General features: G+C 27.9%; 1 protein-coding gene across 4 annotated transcripts in view; it reads right to left on the reverse strand.

Annotated features, from left to right (window-relative positions):
- The window catches only part of LOC114128407 (uncharacterized), a 102,904-nt gene that overhangs the window by 79,785 nt on the left and 2,736 nt on the right, over positions 1 to 20,383 (reverse strand). Inside the window, exons 1-11 of one of the 4 annotated variants that reach the window (XM_050207822.1) lie at positions 12,314 to 12,756; positions 5,245 to 5,491; positions 4,103 to 4,280; positions 3,266 to 3,560; positions 3,069 to 3,160; positions 1,610 to 1,822; positions 1,341 to 1,523; positions 1,051 to 1,248; positions 651 to 943; positions 392 to 572; positions 44 to 310 (exon numbers count right to left, since the gene is read on the reverse strand). In XM_050207822.1, the coding sequence (XP_050063779.1) occupies positions 44 to 310; positions 392 to 572; positions 651 to 943; positions 1,051 to 1,248; positions 1,341 to 1,523; positions 1,610 to 1,822; positions 3,069 to 3,160; positions 3,266 to 3,560; positions 4,103 to 4,280; positions 5,245 to 5,491; positions 12,314 to 12,408 (2,242 nt within the window). In that variant the 5' untranslated portion in view covers positions 12,409 to 12,756. Of the gene's footprint in view, positions 1 to 43; positions 311 to 391; positions 573 to 650; positions 944 to 1,050; positions 1,249 to 1,340; positions 1,524 to 1,609; positions 1,823 to 3,068; positions 3,161 to 3,265; positions 3,561 to 4,102; positions 4,281 to 5,244; positions 5,492 to 6,058; positions 6,202 to 12,313; positions 12,757 to 20,383 lie in introns of those variants that run through there. The other 3 variants (XM_050207811.1, XM_050207813.1, XM_050207819.1) reach the window with 3 other exon arrangements.

The following is a 20,383-nucleotide window of genomic DNA, read 5'->3' on the forward strand; positions in this document are numbered from 1 at the left end:
ATCTTGTTAAATCATAATTAATTAATATATTATTATATAATACCTGATATATGTTCAGAAAGTTCGTCTGCATACATTTCAATAATTTGCAGTGCTTCATCATGCGTTAAGTCCGGAGTTTCATAAAGCGAAACAGTTACTTCTTTGCCATCGAATGAAAACGATATATCAGCAGGTTCTTCAATAGTATAAGATTTTTCCATTTGGCTAGTTCGCTCTTCAGGAATCGTCGATAATGATTCATTTCTTACAAGCGGATTTCCTACGGATAGATACTCTTCCGATGCGCACGATTTGACTGTAGACTTATCTGAAATGAAATAAAAATATAATAATTCCCTCATTTCAGAAACAATAAATATACTGTGCAATAAAGTGCACACGAAATTACCTTCCATTGTTAACAGTGTTGCTGAACTGGATACCGTGCCCATACAGTTGTGTGCCTGGCAGGTATAAGTTCCCAAACAGCATGTACCACTTTGTCCTGAAATTATTTTGTGCATATCACCAGGATTTAGCTCTTGGCCATCTTTAAACCATTTTAGTTGCGGTTGAGGGACACCAATCACCTGTGATAATATAAATATATTATATTAGACGAACAAATTATTTTGTATTTAGAAATTCTGTCTGAAGCGTTCACGTACTTTGCACTCCAAATTGACCGACCCCTCGTTCGAAAATGCTATTCTTAATTCCTCGAGGAATTTTGGACTTTTGAATGTTTTTGGAATATTTAACTTCAGAAAACTGGACGTTACAGTTTGACCATACTTATTGATCGCTACACACTTCCATTCAGCTTGATCATCAATTTCAAGTGGCAATATACTTAGCATATATGTCCCATTGTCTTCAGAAGAAAACTGATATCGATTGGATTCAGTTAATTGTTCGTCTTCTTTATACCAACTAATTGAAGGCGCGGATTCAGTTGTAACTGTAAAAAAAGTTAGTTAATTCAAAACATTAATTAAAACATAGTTTATTTATTTTCTATGCTTTGAATTATTTATTATTTTTAACACTAGAATTTTATGCACCGACCTTTGATTGTAAAAACAAAAGATTCGTTTATATTAGCCTCAATACTCTTAAGTCCCAATAGAAATCGTGGTGGCTGTGTATTAGAAGTTAATTGGAGTTTTTCACTTTCGTTCAGTTGATTTTGGATGTCTTCTATCGTAAGTTCGGCAATGCTACTTGTTTCGCCCATACAATTTCGGGCGACACAGCAATAACTACCTAAATAATACAATCATGATATAATAACATATACATAGACTCTTTAAATTTTCAACCGTTTTTTTCAATTTAAATGTAATTTCGTGTTTTACCTAAAGATTTACTTCCAGTTAACTCATAAACGTCTCCGGGTTGAAGTTGCTTGCCGTCTTTGAACCAAGAGAGTTGTGGTGTGGGATATCCGATGACTTTGCATTCAAAGCTTACTAAACCTTCGTCGGTCATTATTGCTCTTAGACTTTCTAAAAATCTTGGCACTCGGTAATTTTTTGGGTCTGAGAAGACATAAAGAAAATTCAAATACGTTGTAGTGTTGAATAAATTTATGTGACGTAAAGTACAATATTTTAAATAACATTACATGACACCGAGACCACACAGGAAGTAACAGCTTTTGCTCCCGTCGAACTGGTAGCAATACATTTCCAAGTAGTGCTGTGATCGGCTCTAAGTGATTTTATTTCTAAGCCGTACATGCCCAAACCATCAGCCATCAGGTGGTACAACGGTCCTTCGTTTACTATGCCATTATTGTTGTACCATCCAATACTTCGGGGCCATGGTGGTACTTCGACTAGGAAAATAAACGATGAATGATAATACTATAGCTAAATATTTAAAATCATTGACGCTAATAAAATTAAAATAACCAAAATTCATCAATAAAAAATTAGATATTGATATAAGAATAACAGTTAAAAATAAGTTTATTTTGATTATACTGAATTCATACACAATATTAGTTTAATATACTATAAATTTGGTGCATACTACTTGCATCTGAGATTATTATCAGTAGGTGATTTGCATCCCACCAAAAAAGTGTTATAGCTTATTTGCGCTCAATAATAACTTTTTAGATAGTTTTTTTGCGTCGTATACTCGCATAAATAAAGCGTAATCATAACAAAAATTAACTATTTCAAACTATTTTATAGGTAACAGAATAGATTAATACTGCGTATGATTTCACTAGGTATATTTGATCATATTATGCATTACATGCGACCATAACACATTTAAATAAATAAAATTATATAACTATATTAATAAATTATGTAAAAAAAACATTAAAACGATTTTGCATACCTACTTAAAAACTATTTATTATTATTAATAATTAATAAAAATGTTTATAATTGTCAATTGTAAAATTAAAATTAACTATTAACTATAACTTTACTATAATAATCAAACTAATTGAAAAAAAAAGTGTAATAAGATTTATTTTATAAGATTAAAAATGTTAAATACATGCAATACTATTGAAATATAGAAAATTTACTGATGACTTTGTTAAAATTATGTTGACTGAAATTTGAGTGATTTTTTTTTTTTTAATATAATATTAAAGCGGACTTTTTTGGATGCATTTGTGCACATTAATAACACATAATTATTGATTTAAAATAATTTTAAAACATTTATAAATATATGTATACTTGGATTACTTGAATAAAAAAATGAGTTGAATTTTGAATTTTGAAATGAAATTCTTTACATGCTGATAATATTTTATCATAAGTCACAAACATAACAAAGATATATTATAATTATGAACGCGACTTGGTCACAACTATTATGGCAGGTAAGAAGAATAATATTGTCAAATTGCGTCCCGAAAACATACCTACCTGCAAAATATACCTTTTGGGGGGATTCAAGTAGCATACTAAAGCCTATAAATTGACCAAATTATACGTTTTTTAGTTTAGCTGTAAAAATGTAAAATTAGTTTTGGGCCCTTTTCATTATCAGTATTTCAAATATAATTTTTAACTATATATTATATAATGTCATTACAATTTTTAAAAAATTACCTTGACATTCTAAAAACAATACACTGCCGACTTTACCGGATGCATCTTTTAAAAATTTCACGAACTTTGGTGGCGGTCCGTATGGTATAAGACTAAAAAATACATTTGAATTATAACGAAATAAATGCTCGTCGTAACAAACGTACACGAGTACACTAGTTACGTATAAAGTCACATCGTTACCATATGGCACATACCTGTCTGCGTCGCGGTTTCCATCGAGTGGCGTATGAGTCACTTGTATTTTTGACGTAGACAGCGCGGTGCCCATGACATTTGTTGCTTCACACGTGTATATGCCCAGGCAGTCTTCTTCGGAATTCGCCGTTAGCGCGAATATGTCGCCGGCTTTGATCTCCTTGTCGTCTTTGTACCATCGTAACTTTGGAGTCGGAACGCCGATCACCTTACACTCCAGTGAGACGATTCCGCGTTGCGTCAGCACTGCTTTCAGTTGTTCAACGAAAATCGGTTTTTTGAAAGCTTTAGGAACTATAATCCAAATTCATATAAGGATAATAATATAAGTAGGCAATTAAGATTTAATATTTCGAAAAAAAAAATAATAAAAATCTATTAAAAACTTTAAAACAAATTATAACCATTATTTGTAACCAAGTATTAAAAAAAATATATCTATATCTATAAAAATAATATTATTAGTCTTTCAAAATTGAGTAGATAATTTACACATCTAAACTCCAAAATAATCAACATTTTATGTGCTATTTTCAAATATATAAATTAATTTTTAAGCAGTGAATATTTACTTATCATTAAATACCAAACAAATAAAAAAAAGCATACCTCAAACCACTAAGAATATTATGATTAAAAAAATAAAACTAATGATATTGGACATACAATGTATAAAATAATATTTGACCAATTATTTACTAATATTTTTTATTCAAATACCTAGGTATTCTGTATAATAATGATAAAAAAAAGTGTTATTTACAAGACAGAATAAAGGTAGAAAATATTCAATTAGGAATTTAGGATAGAAACTATTCTATTCCTTGCGTACTCACCGGTAAGCGATAAATGAGCAGCGGTCGATGATTTACCGGCGTAGTTTTGCGCGGTGCACACCCACAGACCTTCATCAAATAACGTCACAGGAACAATGTCCAAACAATAAAACCCTCCTTCGTGAATGTATTGGTACCTTTCACTGTTGGCTTCTGTGTTGTTATGGTACCAACGAACCTGCTCGATAATAAATAACAATAAATCACACTATGTTCGTCTAACTTGTAACGCTTAACTTGGACAATTTTTACGGGTAGCAAACTTTATTTTTTGTCGATATATCGTATACTTAAAGATACTTAGAGACTAAAAATACCTAATAAATACATTTCACAAAAGATCAAGGGGAAGCAGTTGCCCCTCACTCGCCTCCCCCCACCAGTTTACGCCTAGTTTACTATGTTTAATAAACATTGTTTATATGATTTTTTCTCATTTAATATTTTACAGATTTTGAAATATCTATGAGTACGTAATATTTAGAGTAAGACTAGCAGCTTTTTCGGTTTACTGATAATTAACCCGTATCTAGAGATTTAGGTTATTCCTGTTACTGAATTATTTTTTTAACACAGTACTCTGTTATACCATAAAATATTATTAGGTGCCTATGTATTTTATGGTATCACGTTAACCCAAATGTACAGGTATTTTTATCCAACTGTATAATAATAGATCAACATGCCTAGTATTCTCTACTCGTATATTGGTTAAAACAATACTTTGTGTATTTGTTATCAAAAATATAACTTTTTTTATTTTTTAAACCACATGCATTTGTAGTCATTGAAATGTACCGTTCTATTATTATATACTCGACGACTGACGTACCAAATTGTCACGTGGTTCGTCTGCGACATCGAGTTTGTTTATAAAATTCGACACAACGAACGGCGCATAAGATTATAGCTTTAACGGCGTCACACTATAATAGAAATTAGAGAATATGAATCCGAATAATATATTATATAATTAACAGGATAGAGTCAATTACTTGTCTATAGTCATTAGTTCAATAATTATTTAGAAAAAAAAAATAACGAATATCAACAAAAATAAACAACGAACTGTATAAGTAGATTTTAAAATTACATATTATAATTATAAGATACATACATTATTTTTCAATCGTATAAAATACCTGAACACCCGTAGCGTCGTCGAGTTCGATCAAAAACCTAGTTCTGGTTCCGACTCTGATGTTAAGGTCGTTAAGACGTCTCAAAAATATTGGAATCAGATCTTCTTGGCCAACGGTACTCGATGAGCCACCCCGATAATCCTTACTTTCGGTATCCGAGTGATTACTCGACTTCATGGTAAGGGTAGTCAAAGAATCACCGGCACGAGTAGATGTTCCAAAAGTAATTGCATGACTTCCGCCCGACCTATAAAACGAAAAAAGTTTTCAGTAAAAAAAAAAACTCATAATAGTATATTAATATCCATATTATTAAACTATTTTATTTGCGTCGGGACACAATGTTTTATGCCAAAATAATTTATTTGAATTTTGTGCTTGATAAACATTCCATTAAAAATGCACAAAACAAATCTATAAATAAAATTGAAAATTATATTTAAAAAAACGCAGTAGGTAAAGAATTGGGTTATTTTTTTCTCCGCAACACCATAGTAAATATCACAGATATTGTAAAATTGTATACAGAATATACATAATATTACGTAAGTACCTATTAAACTTGTGTGATTCTATTCGAATTTTTGTTAGCGAGGTCAAGGACGATTTTTTTTTTTTAATTTAAAATTGCAATTATTACACATTAGTACACTACTATGTACATTGTACAACCTATGTACAACGTAGATACATGCTAGGAACATAATGCCTAATGGGTATAACATGCATAATGTGTGATATTATAAATAAGACGTGGTAAAGTATAACGGTGTACTCGAAAAAATCAGTGTTTATTTTTTATTTAGGTACTTACGGTTTTGGCTTGCGGAACGCCGTCAACAACAATCGCACCAAATACCAAAACAACACGATCATGTTATCGGCCGTATGGTCATTTTTTAATATTAATAATTATAATAAATAATGTAGCAGAGTTTTTATGTAAATATACCTACAACATTATTACCGCAGGACGGAGTGCGCCTTATTTTTTCTACTGCCGGTCGCTGTGGCGTTAATGAAACTCATACGGAAATAAACTAACCTAAAAATAACGCGGTGACTCGAACCAATCACAAATGACGTGAACTGTCACGACGACGGGCCCACCTCAACAATAATAATTGACGACCGTTGTTCTCGACTTGGCTGTCGGTCTGACCAGCCAAAAAACAAAAGGAAAAATATTATGTATACTATATGTAATATGTATATTATCATATGGCGTAACCGGTAGGTAAACGTATACCTATAACCAAGTAACTAAAGTGTTAAAAATGGTTGCAATCGCTTTTCGCTCATAGGTACGGATTAATCTTTTCAAATGTTACTATTTTAGTTTTTGCAAATTTTTATAATATATCAACTATTCAGTGTCTATATGATAGATACATGGATAATCGTCAGTCTTATGACATGTTTGATTACTAAAATAATAAAATTAAAATTTGATTATATAGTATTAATTATCAAATTTATAACTAACTGAAAAAGAACATTTTTATTTAAAATTCTAGATATTTTACGTTTAAAAGGTACATCATTATAGTGTCATAATGACTTTTAACTGCATTCTGACCAAGGATACATTTTTCTTCGAAGTGTAAACGACTTTATCATTACAAAATATGAAAATTGTTAAACATTTATCAATTATACATGCCCAGATATAAATGATAATATTGTCACTAACAATTGTATTTGATACGATGAGTACTGAGTTGTAATGAACATTTCAAACAAAGAAAACTATTGCCACAACTGCTATACTGATATTGTAAGTATGAACCAACGAATTTGAAAAAAAAATAGTTTGGTAGATAACATATATTTTCGAAAAAATAAAAAAAATTACATTTATCCTTAAATCTGACTAATTGAAATATACAAATTATTTTTATTAAATTTAATATTACTAAAATCAAATCAACATAAGTTACGATTTTCTTAGGTTTGAAACTTAAACAAAATACTAGAGAAATTGATATTTATAATACATTTTACAAAACTAATTCATTATCATACTTTATAGTTAAAGGAATGTATTCAATGAAATTTAATAACATTATAGAATTATAATATCATAAAAATTTCGTTATCTACAAAAGTAAAATTTTTTGTCAACGTTCCTACTTGGCAAAAAAAAAAATTGATTAATTAAAAAAATACTTATAAATACGATACTTTATATTATAGTAGCACGGCGTGTAGACCGTGCAAGTTGTCGTGAGGCCATGAGGGAGTCGTTTTGTTTACGGTTTTTATAAATATTTAAACAAGTCCGACAATGATTAGAGACGTTCCCGGTGCTGGGTACAATTATTATTATGATTCTGCGCGTTCTCCCTAAAAATAGACTATTTTCAAGCTAATGTCGTCGTTGTCGTTGTTCTGTAGATGGAGATTAATGTGTTATGAGCTTACATATATATTATTTTTATGCCCACAAATTCCAAAAGGGCAACTATACACACGTCTAGCTAGAGACTATAATCGGAATGTGCTGTACTGCTGTACAAATTTATACCTAATAATCGAATAAACTGTTACAATAACAGTAATATATACCACCAGAATGTCGTTTGGCGGCTGTATAGTGTATAGATACTTAATTAAAAACAAAATGTACGACAATCTTTACGTTAAATCGCTTGCAAGTTTGCAATTGAATAAGTTTAAACGAGTTAATTAACAACCTTTGAAATGCGTATAACGTATACTATACTATATAGGTACAATAAGTATTCTACAAACGTTAATAGGCGTAATAATGTTGGCTTTGTGATATTTGAAAATATTTTATTGAATTGCTTGTATAACACTATAACAGAGTATAAAAAATAATTAGAACTAGATAATTGGAAAATTATTTACCTATATTATAAATATAAATATGTATAATATGTTAAACAATGAATACCGTTATGGCTTATAATAGTTATTAGTTATTTATGTCGTTTCTGTTGAAATTAGCAATATCGATTTCGCATCACGTATACACCTTCAATAATTTATAAAAAAAACGTCTTTATATAACATTAATTCGCTAAATGATTACTCGGATTGCATTTTATAGCATTGACGTAGGTAGGTAAAATATTCAAAAAGAAAACGATTAGAAATAAACGTGTAGGTGTTTCTCCGTAAAAACAAACCACAATCCGTCAACTCATCATTAATACTTATTATTATCCTCATAATAAGTGGTACGGATAACTACATTTAGTTTAAAATTTAATTCCAAGTATAAAATTGTTTTAACGATTAAATGCGTAAATAGTGTATGTATTACTTATACATAGTTATATGTACCTAAACAATATTACAAAAACGTATTCAGAAAAAATAGCTCGTTTCAATTCTAAGTATTATTTAATGTCATTTACTGTAAGTTTTCCAGTGTAGTGATATGTTGGATTAAGAATATGCATATTAAATATGAAATACTAATATTATATAATATATAAATAGAAGACACTTAAAAAAAACCACAAATTTAGTTATTTAGTTTAAATTGTAAATGGATTTGTCTGTTAATTTTTTTTCCACTTAATTTAATATTTAAAATTTAAATACTAATAATAAAAGAAAAAAATAACAAAAAGATAATTTACTAGAACCTATTTTGGTTCTGAAATGGTTTTTTATAGAACTAGTTATTTAAATACCTATATTTTTTTAGTAATTTATATGAGGATTGAAAGCATTAATTTAGAAATCAAAATTTATTTTATCGATTAATATGTACTAGTAAACCTAGTGCAAACATAAAAATTAGCAATTCAATAGATAAATAGAAAAATAAAGCCTGAAAAATAACTTTTCACTTTCTATCTATTAAACATCAATGATGTTCCGAAATGTGGTATGTTTGTACTCGTAAATTAAAATATTATAATAGGTATTGTGAATCGTGTCATATGAAAAGAAAACCAAACAATAGCACTCAAAAGCGATCAACTTTTCTAATAAGCTCCTAAATAGTTAATGTTAATACACTGAAAAATAAAACATCAATAATTCATCTTCACTACAAAAAGCACACAATATTAAAAAAAAAAAATTCTGAATCAATACATAATATTTTTTCATTAAATTAATTTAAGTTAACAATATTGTAAAACTGTAAAAATATCCATTAACTTAAAAAAATGATTACCTGTATTTACTTATAACTAAAAGTAGGCTAATAATCTAAATGTTGTTGAATATATGAAAAATAATAAATATATTAAGTAATAAAATAATAATAATAAAATATAATATTATTGTAGATCAAATATTATTGATCTTACGAAATAAAATCTTGATGTATAAAATAATGGTATTTTAAGAATGCAAGTGCACATACCAGCCTCGATGTCTACGATAAAGCAAATACACAATAATTGTCACACTATCATAAATCAAGAAACGAGTAATTAATTATTAAAACAAAAAATATTATACTGTAGTGTTATACCAACTGAAGTATTCAAGTCAAAGTACCAAACAAAATACTCTACAAAATATATGCTACCTATATCGTTTTTAATTTAATACCTACCAGTAGAATTTAATCGACTTAAGAGTTCAACGGGTCAAATCTAATACTACGTGACTTAAAATTCCTAGTGCACTTTTAAAAAATTCTTAAAAAATAATGGTTTCTTGACTAATGTCTATAAAAAAATATGTTAAACATATAATTTCAAAGATATGGTCTACTATAATAATTAGGGCTAGTGAATTTAATGTACTAAAAAACTTTAAAAAAATGCATTATTAATGTCAAAATAATGCAACAAAATATACGCTTTAAATGCAAAAAATGCGATATAAAATGCCAAAAATTATAGTAAAAAGTGCATTTAAAATTGTTTTTAATTTAATTTTTAAATTTATATTGATATTATAAGATATACCTAATACATAAGTATATTAAATTTTGTATGAATTTTATAAAATTTGTTTGTTTAAAAAAAATATGTAAAAATATTGATAACTCGTATACAGTTGTGTAAAATATTATTTTATAAAATATAAAATTTACGTATTTATAGTCTGTGTAAAATGAAAAAAAAGGTTTTCAAAGATGTTAATTGACGGTGTTTAATTAAAAATACAGGAAAATGAACTAAAAAAGGAAAATATGACCTAAAAATGTAAAAAAAATTACCTAAATATTAAAGACGTCAAAAATATCTAATAAAAGTTTCATAAATGGATTCGTTATTACATAATTTAAATTTTGTACTTACGAAAGCTACGTATCACCATTCACAATCACCAAAAAAAAAAAAAAAAAATACACTTTCCTACAAATCCACAGTTCTTGTAATAATATTATAATAAAACAATTTTTTTCGGGTTGTCTGATTTTTGAATATTCATTATTTTTTTAATTTTACAATCTTTAATCAAATTTTTTTTTTTTTGAATGTTAGCATCATAATATCTGATATTAGTTCATTAATTTATAATATAGTTGTTAATGTTTAAAGTATAAATTTACAAAAACAATAAAAGTGAAAATATATAGAGTACTAACTCCCATTTCTAAATTAATTCTGTTATCTATTTAAAAAAAAAACTATAAGTATAAAACTTAAACTATTTTTTTTTTAAATTTTAAAATGAATATTACATATTATTGTATTATTATACATATTATTAAAAGTATAAAATAGTGACAGTTAAAAACTTATGAAACATCTAGAAATATTATAATTTTCAAGTTTCAACTTTTGGACACTTTTTAATATCCATCACAGTATTGATACATTGTGGTCACAGAAAGTAAAATAATATAAAAAACTATATTTTAAATGTTAATCGCTTATTATCTAAATAACGAGTGATTTGTATAAATCGATAAGAAAAAAATCATCTCTTTTGACCCCACTTCGCCTTCAAAATAAAAATACACTGAAACAGTTTATCCTTAGCTCCTCAAACAGATATCGCATTAAAAAACTGATTTCTTTTCTTAAGTTGTCCGTTAACAGTAAACAGACGTCTCACGTTAGAACGGAGCTGTTGCCGCTAGAATCGGTCGTGTGAATTATATTTCTGTCTACACTCTAGATTATAAATTGTATATTTTCACTGCCCGTAGTCTACAAATAAAGATGTTACTATAGTTAGACGACTACAGTGCAAGTAATACATAGCGTCTGGATCTTATAATTTATACGTTTTGATTTTAAGCTAATCGAAAAAAGTCTACAATTTTTTTTTAAAACTGACACCTCCTTTACAGTGTCTCATTGAAATATAAACGACTTGACGTCATTTATTTTTGTAGGAAATATAACTAAGACTTTTTATTTTTAAAAAGAAATGCAAATCGAAAAACATATTTGATAAAAATACCTAATTTAAAAATTCATTAACTGGTTAGGTATAACAATGTCTTACGTTTTATTTCAGCATATTGTGTTCATGTAATAATAATAATGATATGATAAAGACTAAGTTATGTTATCTACAATAAAATAAAAATGTATAATAAATATATTATATGGGTGTCATGACTTCTAATATGTACATTACAACTTATGTACAATAGTAATTTAAAAAGAATACATCGAAGTATATCCGTCACAAGTTGTAGATTAGGTTAGGTACCTATTTTGAATTAAAAGTAGCTTTATATAATTCTAAACGCGACCATCGTTATTTGAAACTTTTTTGTGCTTGTCAACATTGTCGGATTCAATCCAAAAATGAATTACCTAGCTCGATGAGATATTTTTAGGAAAATTGTGTCTTGCAAGTTTTGATCGCTATAAACTTCTAATACAAAACAACGTATTGTAACACGGCATATGGTATATATTCAAATTATTAACCAATTTCGAGATAGTTTAGAAAAACATTTTTCTTTCCCGATTCTAATGGAAACGTCGTCATAAAGTACTTATTATTATTATTATTATTATTATTCACAATAATATATTATTATCACAACGGTATAAACGCAGTCTCAAACGCGCAAACACTTTCGCGTAGAAAACTTTAATTAATCGCTGTCCGCGAGAAATAGTAGGTATATACAATTCAACGTCCGGATGTTGCTCGGACTTACCGGACGATCGAAGAGTTGTACGACGAGAACGACCTGATGGTCGCGTTGGCGCTACTGTACGTGGACGACTGGTTTTTGCAGCATTTGTTGCCCATAATAATAGACAACTACCGCGAGTGGGTATTATACTGTGTCGTCTAGTGCTGCAGGCGGAACGGAAGTGCGACGCGATGCACAAAATATGTTATTGGTGCGAGAAAATCTCGACTCGGCTGCAGTTGCCGGTCAGTCGCCGGGCGGCCATCGTCCGTAGACGAACGACAAGCGGAAAACGTCGATAAGTAGACTACGAGTACTGCGATGAGCGACGACAATGCGGTGCGAGGAAAAACTCCGTCCTTTCTGAATCCTGTGAAAACCGCGCGCGCGGGGACTTTGCGGGAACGGGTCCAAGCGTGCGGTTAGGGCGCGCGGACCGATGACGGCGGACTGACCCACACACGGAATTTATTTTTGGGTCGCAGCGCGTTCCGCTACGGCGGCGGCAACGCAATAATGATAACGACGACGATGATGATGATAATAATAATACGCGAGCGCGACATCGGTATGGCGGGCCGGTATTTTATTCGCGCCCGCCTCCGTCCGGCGAATCTGCCCGAAATTCCCCACCGTCGCCGTTAACCACTACCGCGGGTGCGGTGCACGCCGAGAAAACAGAGGCTGCCGCCCGAGCTGCATCTGCACTCTGCAGCGTCTCGCAAAGGCATAAATGCCGACGGTCTGCACAAACGCGGCTGTGGGTCGCGACACTACACCCACGGGTCACGACCAGGTGCCGAGGAGTTATTTTTCGCGCGCCAACGATGTTCTCCTGTACAATAATATTGTGTACATGCAGCCCGCTGCTATATTTTGTCGAATCGTCGTATTATATAGTAACTCCGTAACAATAGTACTTAGCTTTTTTTTTCTTTTCTTTTTGAAATGATAAAGGGAGGGTTAATGTACTTTTCACTATTCTCTGACCGAATTGTAACCAAATAAAGTAATACACACATACTGGTATAATATATATACTCTTGTATTTACCTTATACTCGTATAAATCATAATATTAATCATATGTAACGGCGAGTTTCCGAGAATTCGTAAATTGTGTATGCGTACATGTATACTTATTATTACATATTCATATTATACTCATATATACCGATTAGTAACATCTGAATGACGTGAATGAGTTAGGTGGACGAGAGTGATAGTAGATTTTACTTACATTACTTTATTAATATTTTTATCAATAAACTTAACATAATTGGAAATTTAAAAATATTAAAAACATGAATTTGTATTAATAAATCATAAGAAATGAAAGGGATGTACGTCCTCATCCACACCAACGTGATCGAATGCATTAACTTGGACTTTACTTTAACAAACATAATAACGATTAACTAAATATTGTACTCATTATGTGCATATTATTATCTATCTGATTATATATCTGCCTATCGACTATTTTTAATTCTATAGTATTATAAATAAAAACGAGTATACGAATAACACCAACTTAATATATTATCCATAATCTTATACAATATTTATTCGTGAGCAAAATAGCTTAATGATTTATAATACAAAGTTTTTCATAAATATTTCCAACAAAAAACTAAAATTTATTATTAATTTTTGCATAAAAAAAATATGCATAGGTACTTGGAATATAGAATATATATTACTGCAACATAACTAATGCACTTGTAATTGAAATCAGTTCCTTAATATTTATAACATTAAATAGAATATAATCTATATTCTATAATCAAAGATAATACGAATATCGTAGTTTATATTTTACTTATATAATAAAATTGTGGTAATAAATAATATTTCTATAAACATAAGATACGTATAATATTATATCCATCAAATCCTCTGTACAATGATTTTAACATGCATCTATGCAATTAAACTATGAAATTGGTAGATGTAATTTTATTACAAAATAACAATAATAAAAAACAGGTAGAAGAGAAAATAATTGAACTTTGTATTAAATAGTATTACATTATTAGTATGTTATTTGAAAAATAGATATACAATGCATAATGTATCTGCGATGTGTATTTGCTATTTTCCTATTGTATGATACATATTGTGTATTTCCAAAGTTTGTTGACATTCTGCAACACGTAAGTATTTTCTCCAATTGTACTATGTAATTTGGAGGAATTACAATATTTTTTTTTTACTAAATAGACTCTTCTATAGGGCTATAGAACTTGGCTTTCATCCACGCCTTTATTTTTTTTTAGATAACAATGATGACCTCATCTCAGTGTCTATCTACATTATTTATTTGATCGTGTATAACATTTATTACGAAACTTAGTCATTAAATATGTTAACTCAGACGTTATTAAGTACCTAATAAAGTTAAGATATCCATACTTTGCAGAATATATTGTTTTTTTATATACGTTATGTAAAAAAACTTTTAAATTATGTGTGTGAAAAAACATTAATTTTTTAGCCTACAATATCATATAAAAGTGCATATTATTATCTATGAACAGAATAGGTATATACTACACATAGAGTGGATTTAAAATAAAAACCATTTATTCGCTTCAATACGAAATTAAGTAAAAACTATTCGATGCATTTTTATTGTCAAATTAAGACACCAACAATCATAGCTACAGAGTAAAACATTTTGAGTGTAGATACCCAAAACATGCAAGTTTATTACCTATTCGTTATTTAGCATCATTATTACAGCAACATTTCTTTAAATAATATGTATTATTAAATCTTCTTCACAGCTCACACACAGCTAGTGGTTTGTCTCGGAAATGGAATACATCTGATATTAACTGAGATCTTTTGTGGCTCTGTGTTATACATGTAAGCGATATGTCATAATAATATTAATTGACTGGTTTTAATTAAACTCACGTTGGGGAAAACAGTTATTTAATAATAACATAATAATTAATAATATACTGTTGTTCGGTTACATAATTCTTGCACAGTTGTAATAGGTAAAGGTATACTACAGTATTAAGTTTATTTTTTAAATTTTAAAAATGAAAAATAAAAAAATTTACCTACTACTTGTTGAACCATTCTGTGTTCACTGTTTATTAATTAGAATACTCTAATGGAAAATATATCAATATAAGACAAGTATTAAGAAGAGAATAATTATTACATTTTTAAAATACTATGATATGAATTACAATACAACATGTAATCAAATAGGCTTCATTCAAGGATTGTGTCCATATAGTTATATTTTATTATTTATTTAGTACCTACCCATTATACCTATGTAGTTATTGCTAAAATATAATTGATTTGTATACCCCCGCAAAGTGCCGGTATTGTAAATGGTTACTATATTTTTTTGGAATGAGATAAAATTTATTAAAAAATTCATTTTTTAATTTATCATAATATTATAAAGCAATGGGCTTCTAATTTTTTCGCGGAATATGTATTTGTTAATAGAGCTTTTATTTTTGTATAATACATAGCAGGAAAAATAATATAGTTATAGTTAAAAGGCTTAGGTACTTAAAATATCTCCAATTTTTGTTTTAATTAAACTTTTAAATAATTGATTTTAAAATGAATTGTAAAATATTTATAAATATTTCTTTTTATATAACTACCAACATACAATTATTACCATTTTTATAAAGATGTATTAAAAATGTAGAATATATTCCATTATGTTTATGATATTAAATATATTCTTTTTATTCTTTTATAGACCTTCTTTCCGCAGATTAATAACTAAATTATTCCAAGTCGGTGCTTAAGTATTTATAGTAATACTAAGATACGGAAATAAATTAATAAGGTTGCCAATTTTTGACATACAAATATTTAATGTCATAACAACAAAATTAAACCAATAAGTTATTTTTACTGATTTATAATTATTAGGCATCTACTATCATTTTAAGAATATTAGCTAAGATAAAAGATAAATAAATGTATTAAATAATTAAAAATATTATAAGTAATCTATAACATGAATTATGATTAAATTAAGCTATTTTACTCATTTTTTCAGTTTCATCAAAATGCATTCGCAATACGTATATAAATTATAATTGTATACATGAAATTGTTTTATTAATGAACTTATGTTTTAAAAATAATATAATATACATAACAGTATTTATGCCTCCATCTACTTAATGTTTATGCTTCGTATAAATTTTTATTACATTTTTACTAAACTAATTTTTTTTATCTAAACTCATAAAAACATTTCAAAGTGAAATATTTAATTTTATCCTCCATAAAATATAGAACTTAAATTTGTTTACCTTTGAATGTCAGATAAAATATGACAATAATATTTTTAGATTATTTCTATATGTACCTTTGTATATTTACATGTGTACCTATGCGCCCACGTGAGAAATTATTATACTTTTAAGTTTTAACTAATTAAACTTTTCTTTTTATACTATGAATCATCCACAAATATACAGCTATTATGCATATTATTTACGCACGAAATAGGTATTTTAGCACTTTTTTATATCAATCATAATTTCATAAATCATAACGAATACATTTTTATTTTTAATTATACTAATGCCCTACAGACAATTTATATGAACGTATTCAAATTGGAAATATACTTAAATTTATGCTTAGGTATCTCACTATATCATAAGTATTTTTGCTGATTTCTTTTTCAAATATTGTGCATCTTGACTACTTCATAATTTACTTTTTATTTTTTCCCCTCAAAAAATGTACCAATTAATTACAAAAAAACATCACGATTACGGATTACGGAAAAAATAAGAAAATAATTTAAGCTTTTCCTAAATGTTAATCAAAGTTTAATTTCTGCCAAAAATTGAATTTTTTAATAAATAATAAAATAAAATAAAGATAGAATATTTTAATACTTTACGTTTTTAAAGAATTAAAAATATAAAAACATATATCTAGTAAGTCAAGGCTCTGAATATATTATACACAGAATATATATAATATATATTAAATGGGAATGATTAAAAAATTTTATTTATTTTTCTCATTAGTTGTGTGGCCGTGGTCCGTTGGGTGATAATGCAAAAAATAGATACTTATTGGCATTTTTATTAAACTTGAGTTACACATTGAGCAATATATCTATTAAAAATTGTGCGGAAAATAGATTTATGTCATTAGATTAAGTCAAAACGTACAACATTCTCATTCGTATAAATCAATATTAATTTACCTAGTTAGTTGATGCTAAACGTACTATTTGTTATAGATTCCGTAATAAAATTCAAAAAATGTGATCAAACTTATTAATTACCTTAATTTTTCCAAAACGTACTATAGGATTCTATCTTGATGCAAAATGTACCATTTCTCATGTAATTGGTGTAGGAATGAAAATGTATGGACGAAAAACGTACTATTTATAAAAACGACTATGTCTTAAATTTTTATTGTTACATTTTACTAAATTAGAAAGTTTTGATAAATTATAAAGATTATTTGTTTATCTTCATATTATCATATTAACGAATTGCCAACATAAATTAAAAATAAAAATAGTTTACATCTTTGATACTTTAATGATTATACCAGCCAAAACTTTGTGATAAGGTCTAAGTAATAAAATTGAATCGTGCATCATGATTATAAATGTATATTAATTAATTAATGAAATTGCAACGTAAACTCGTAACTATTACTAAATGTTTACTTGCTTCCACTAGGTTTGATTTAATTTACTTCCAATTTATTTATATTTATTATAATATAACTATGTCGAAGACAAAGTTTATGGTGAACAAAGTGAAAAGCTAAATACATCATTATAGCTAGTAAAACCGTATACAATACATTAAAAATAACATATGTTAGACATTTTAATCTTTTGCATACCATCAATCCTATAATACAATTTTATGATTTCTATAATTATTCTTATCTTCAGGTAGTTAATGTTAAGCGGCAGAACATTAAAGTTTAATACTGTTAGGAATAATAGGAAATAACGTAATTGCTCTTATACAAATTATATTTTCTAACTTATTGATTTATAGATTTAGAAAAGTATTATTGAGTAGATTTTCTCCATACAATTATTAGGGCAAGTAAAACACGAAAATAGGAATTCAACAGTGTAGCGCCATCTGTCCACTAAAATACAATTTTAAAAAGAAAATCTCTAGCACAGTAGCAGGGTAATACAAAATATAAAAAGCTGTAGCCTACAACCAATATGTAGATTATAATAAAAGAAAATAGATTTCTCTCATATAAATAAAAGGAGAAAAATCACAAACGTCGGTCGCCAATACCGAACTGCGCGTACGATAATATAATATATGATATACCTATCCAACTATGTAAGATAACTAATAACGGTTAGAAATGCGGCATTTTAGAGCATGTTGATTTTACAATTAAACGGGTTTTCTGGTCAAATTTTGATCAATTGACGATACTAGTAGGTAAATAGTAATATTTTTAATACCCAAATTATTATAATATAATAAATTAGTATTATGTTTCATTTATATAAAACATAACATTATGTATGAGTGTTTAGTGGCGTACGTGCATTAATAATGTTTTTTTAATTATTATTATTGGTAATAACAGCTGCAACAACTAAAGGTCATTGGTTAAACATTAATAAATTATTTGATACTTGTGTATAATTATAATATTTTTATCGACTTGGTAATAAACTAAAACGTCTCTTTATTTGTAAAAACACACCTCTATTACACACACTATAAGTACCCATAGTGGTTGAAATTAGTATAATGTTACTGATTTTATATTTGTTTGTTTGAAAATGATTAATTATATTTGACACTTAGCTACTCGTATTAGGCTACAATGAAATGTTTGACAAAAATGGCTACTGAAATTTTACGTTTCAAAATCTCTGATTTGGTACAATTAAATCCGATAATTTGAGGCGACTGCTGAGTGCCGATACTAAACTTGCAGGCTATATTTCTAACACTTAATATTATATGTGAGGATGCAATGTAGTTTTTTTACCACATATTACGAATTTTTAATTTTGAAACAACATTCGAACTATAAATCTTATCAAGTCTTACCAAATTTGCATTTAAAAATAATTTTTATAAGTCACTTCTCAATATTCTTATTTTTTTAAATATTTTAATGAATATATAAATATAAATTTTCATTAAAACTGAAAGTGTATAGTTACACTGGAAGCCAGAAAATGGACTTTATTTTGAAATAACTCAATTATTATACAATAAATTAAAGAAATACGACAAAAGAGAAATAACCAGATTTAATGTCATAAATCTGCGTATTACATTTATTTAAAAAAATATATATATATATTTTTAGATTAATATTTAATAACTTTGTATTATTATACATGTATTACATAAATTTATCAATATTAATAATTATGATACTGTGGCTTAATATCCGAAAATACCTCTTAAGAAATAGGTACATGTTTTATCGGTGGTCCAATAATATTATCAGTGATGAAATGTAAAAATAAATATTAAACATGAAACAGTAAAATAAAATATGACTCAATTGGCAGTCAATTGGTCAACCTGCAGTTTCCACTAATCACTCATTATATTATTATGCACGATTCGTTTTCTTCGTTTAATTCGGTTTCTTAGAAATTTTACCTGTGCGATAAAATTATTATATTCAAGTGGTAAACATCTTTATTTTTAATCACATAATATTATATTATAATATGAATACGCACATAGGTGTGTTTCCCCACGCATTGAATAGTTAATAATATAATCTATTCCGTGCCACCGCAAGCTTCAGACATCCAAGTGGTCCAATCTATTTATAAGAACAATGATTGAACAAGTCGTATGATACCTATAGCGCATGATATATTGTTTATATGTAAGTATATATATATTATAGGATTTAGTTCGTTTCCTTCGAAAACCAGATTTTTTTTTTTTTGGCCGACAACATCGACAGCTCAGCAATAAATATAGCGTTGGGAATAAGATCGAAAAACCGATTTAACCTTTAACTAGTATAACGGATTATAGGATGCATGCCAACCCATTATTATCGACAGAATTATCCAAAAGTGCTGTTAGAGGAACAA

Source organism: Aphis gossypii, chromosome 1 (assembly GCF_020184175.1).
Source record: "Aphis gossypii isolate Hap1 chromosome 1, ASM2018417v2, whole genome shotgun sequence".
In the NCBI taxonomy this organism is placed as follows: domain Eukaryota; kingdom Metazoa; phylum Arthropoda; class Insecta; order Hemiptera; family Aphididae; genus Aphis; species Aphis gossypii.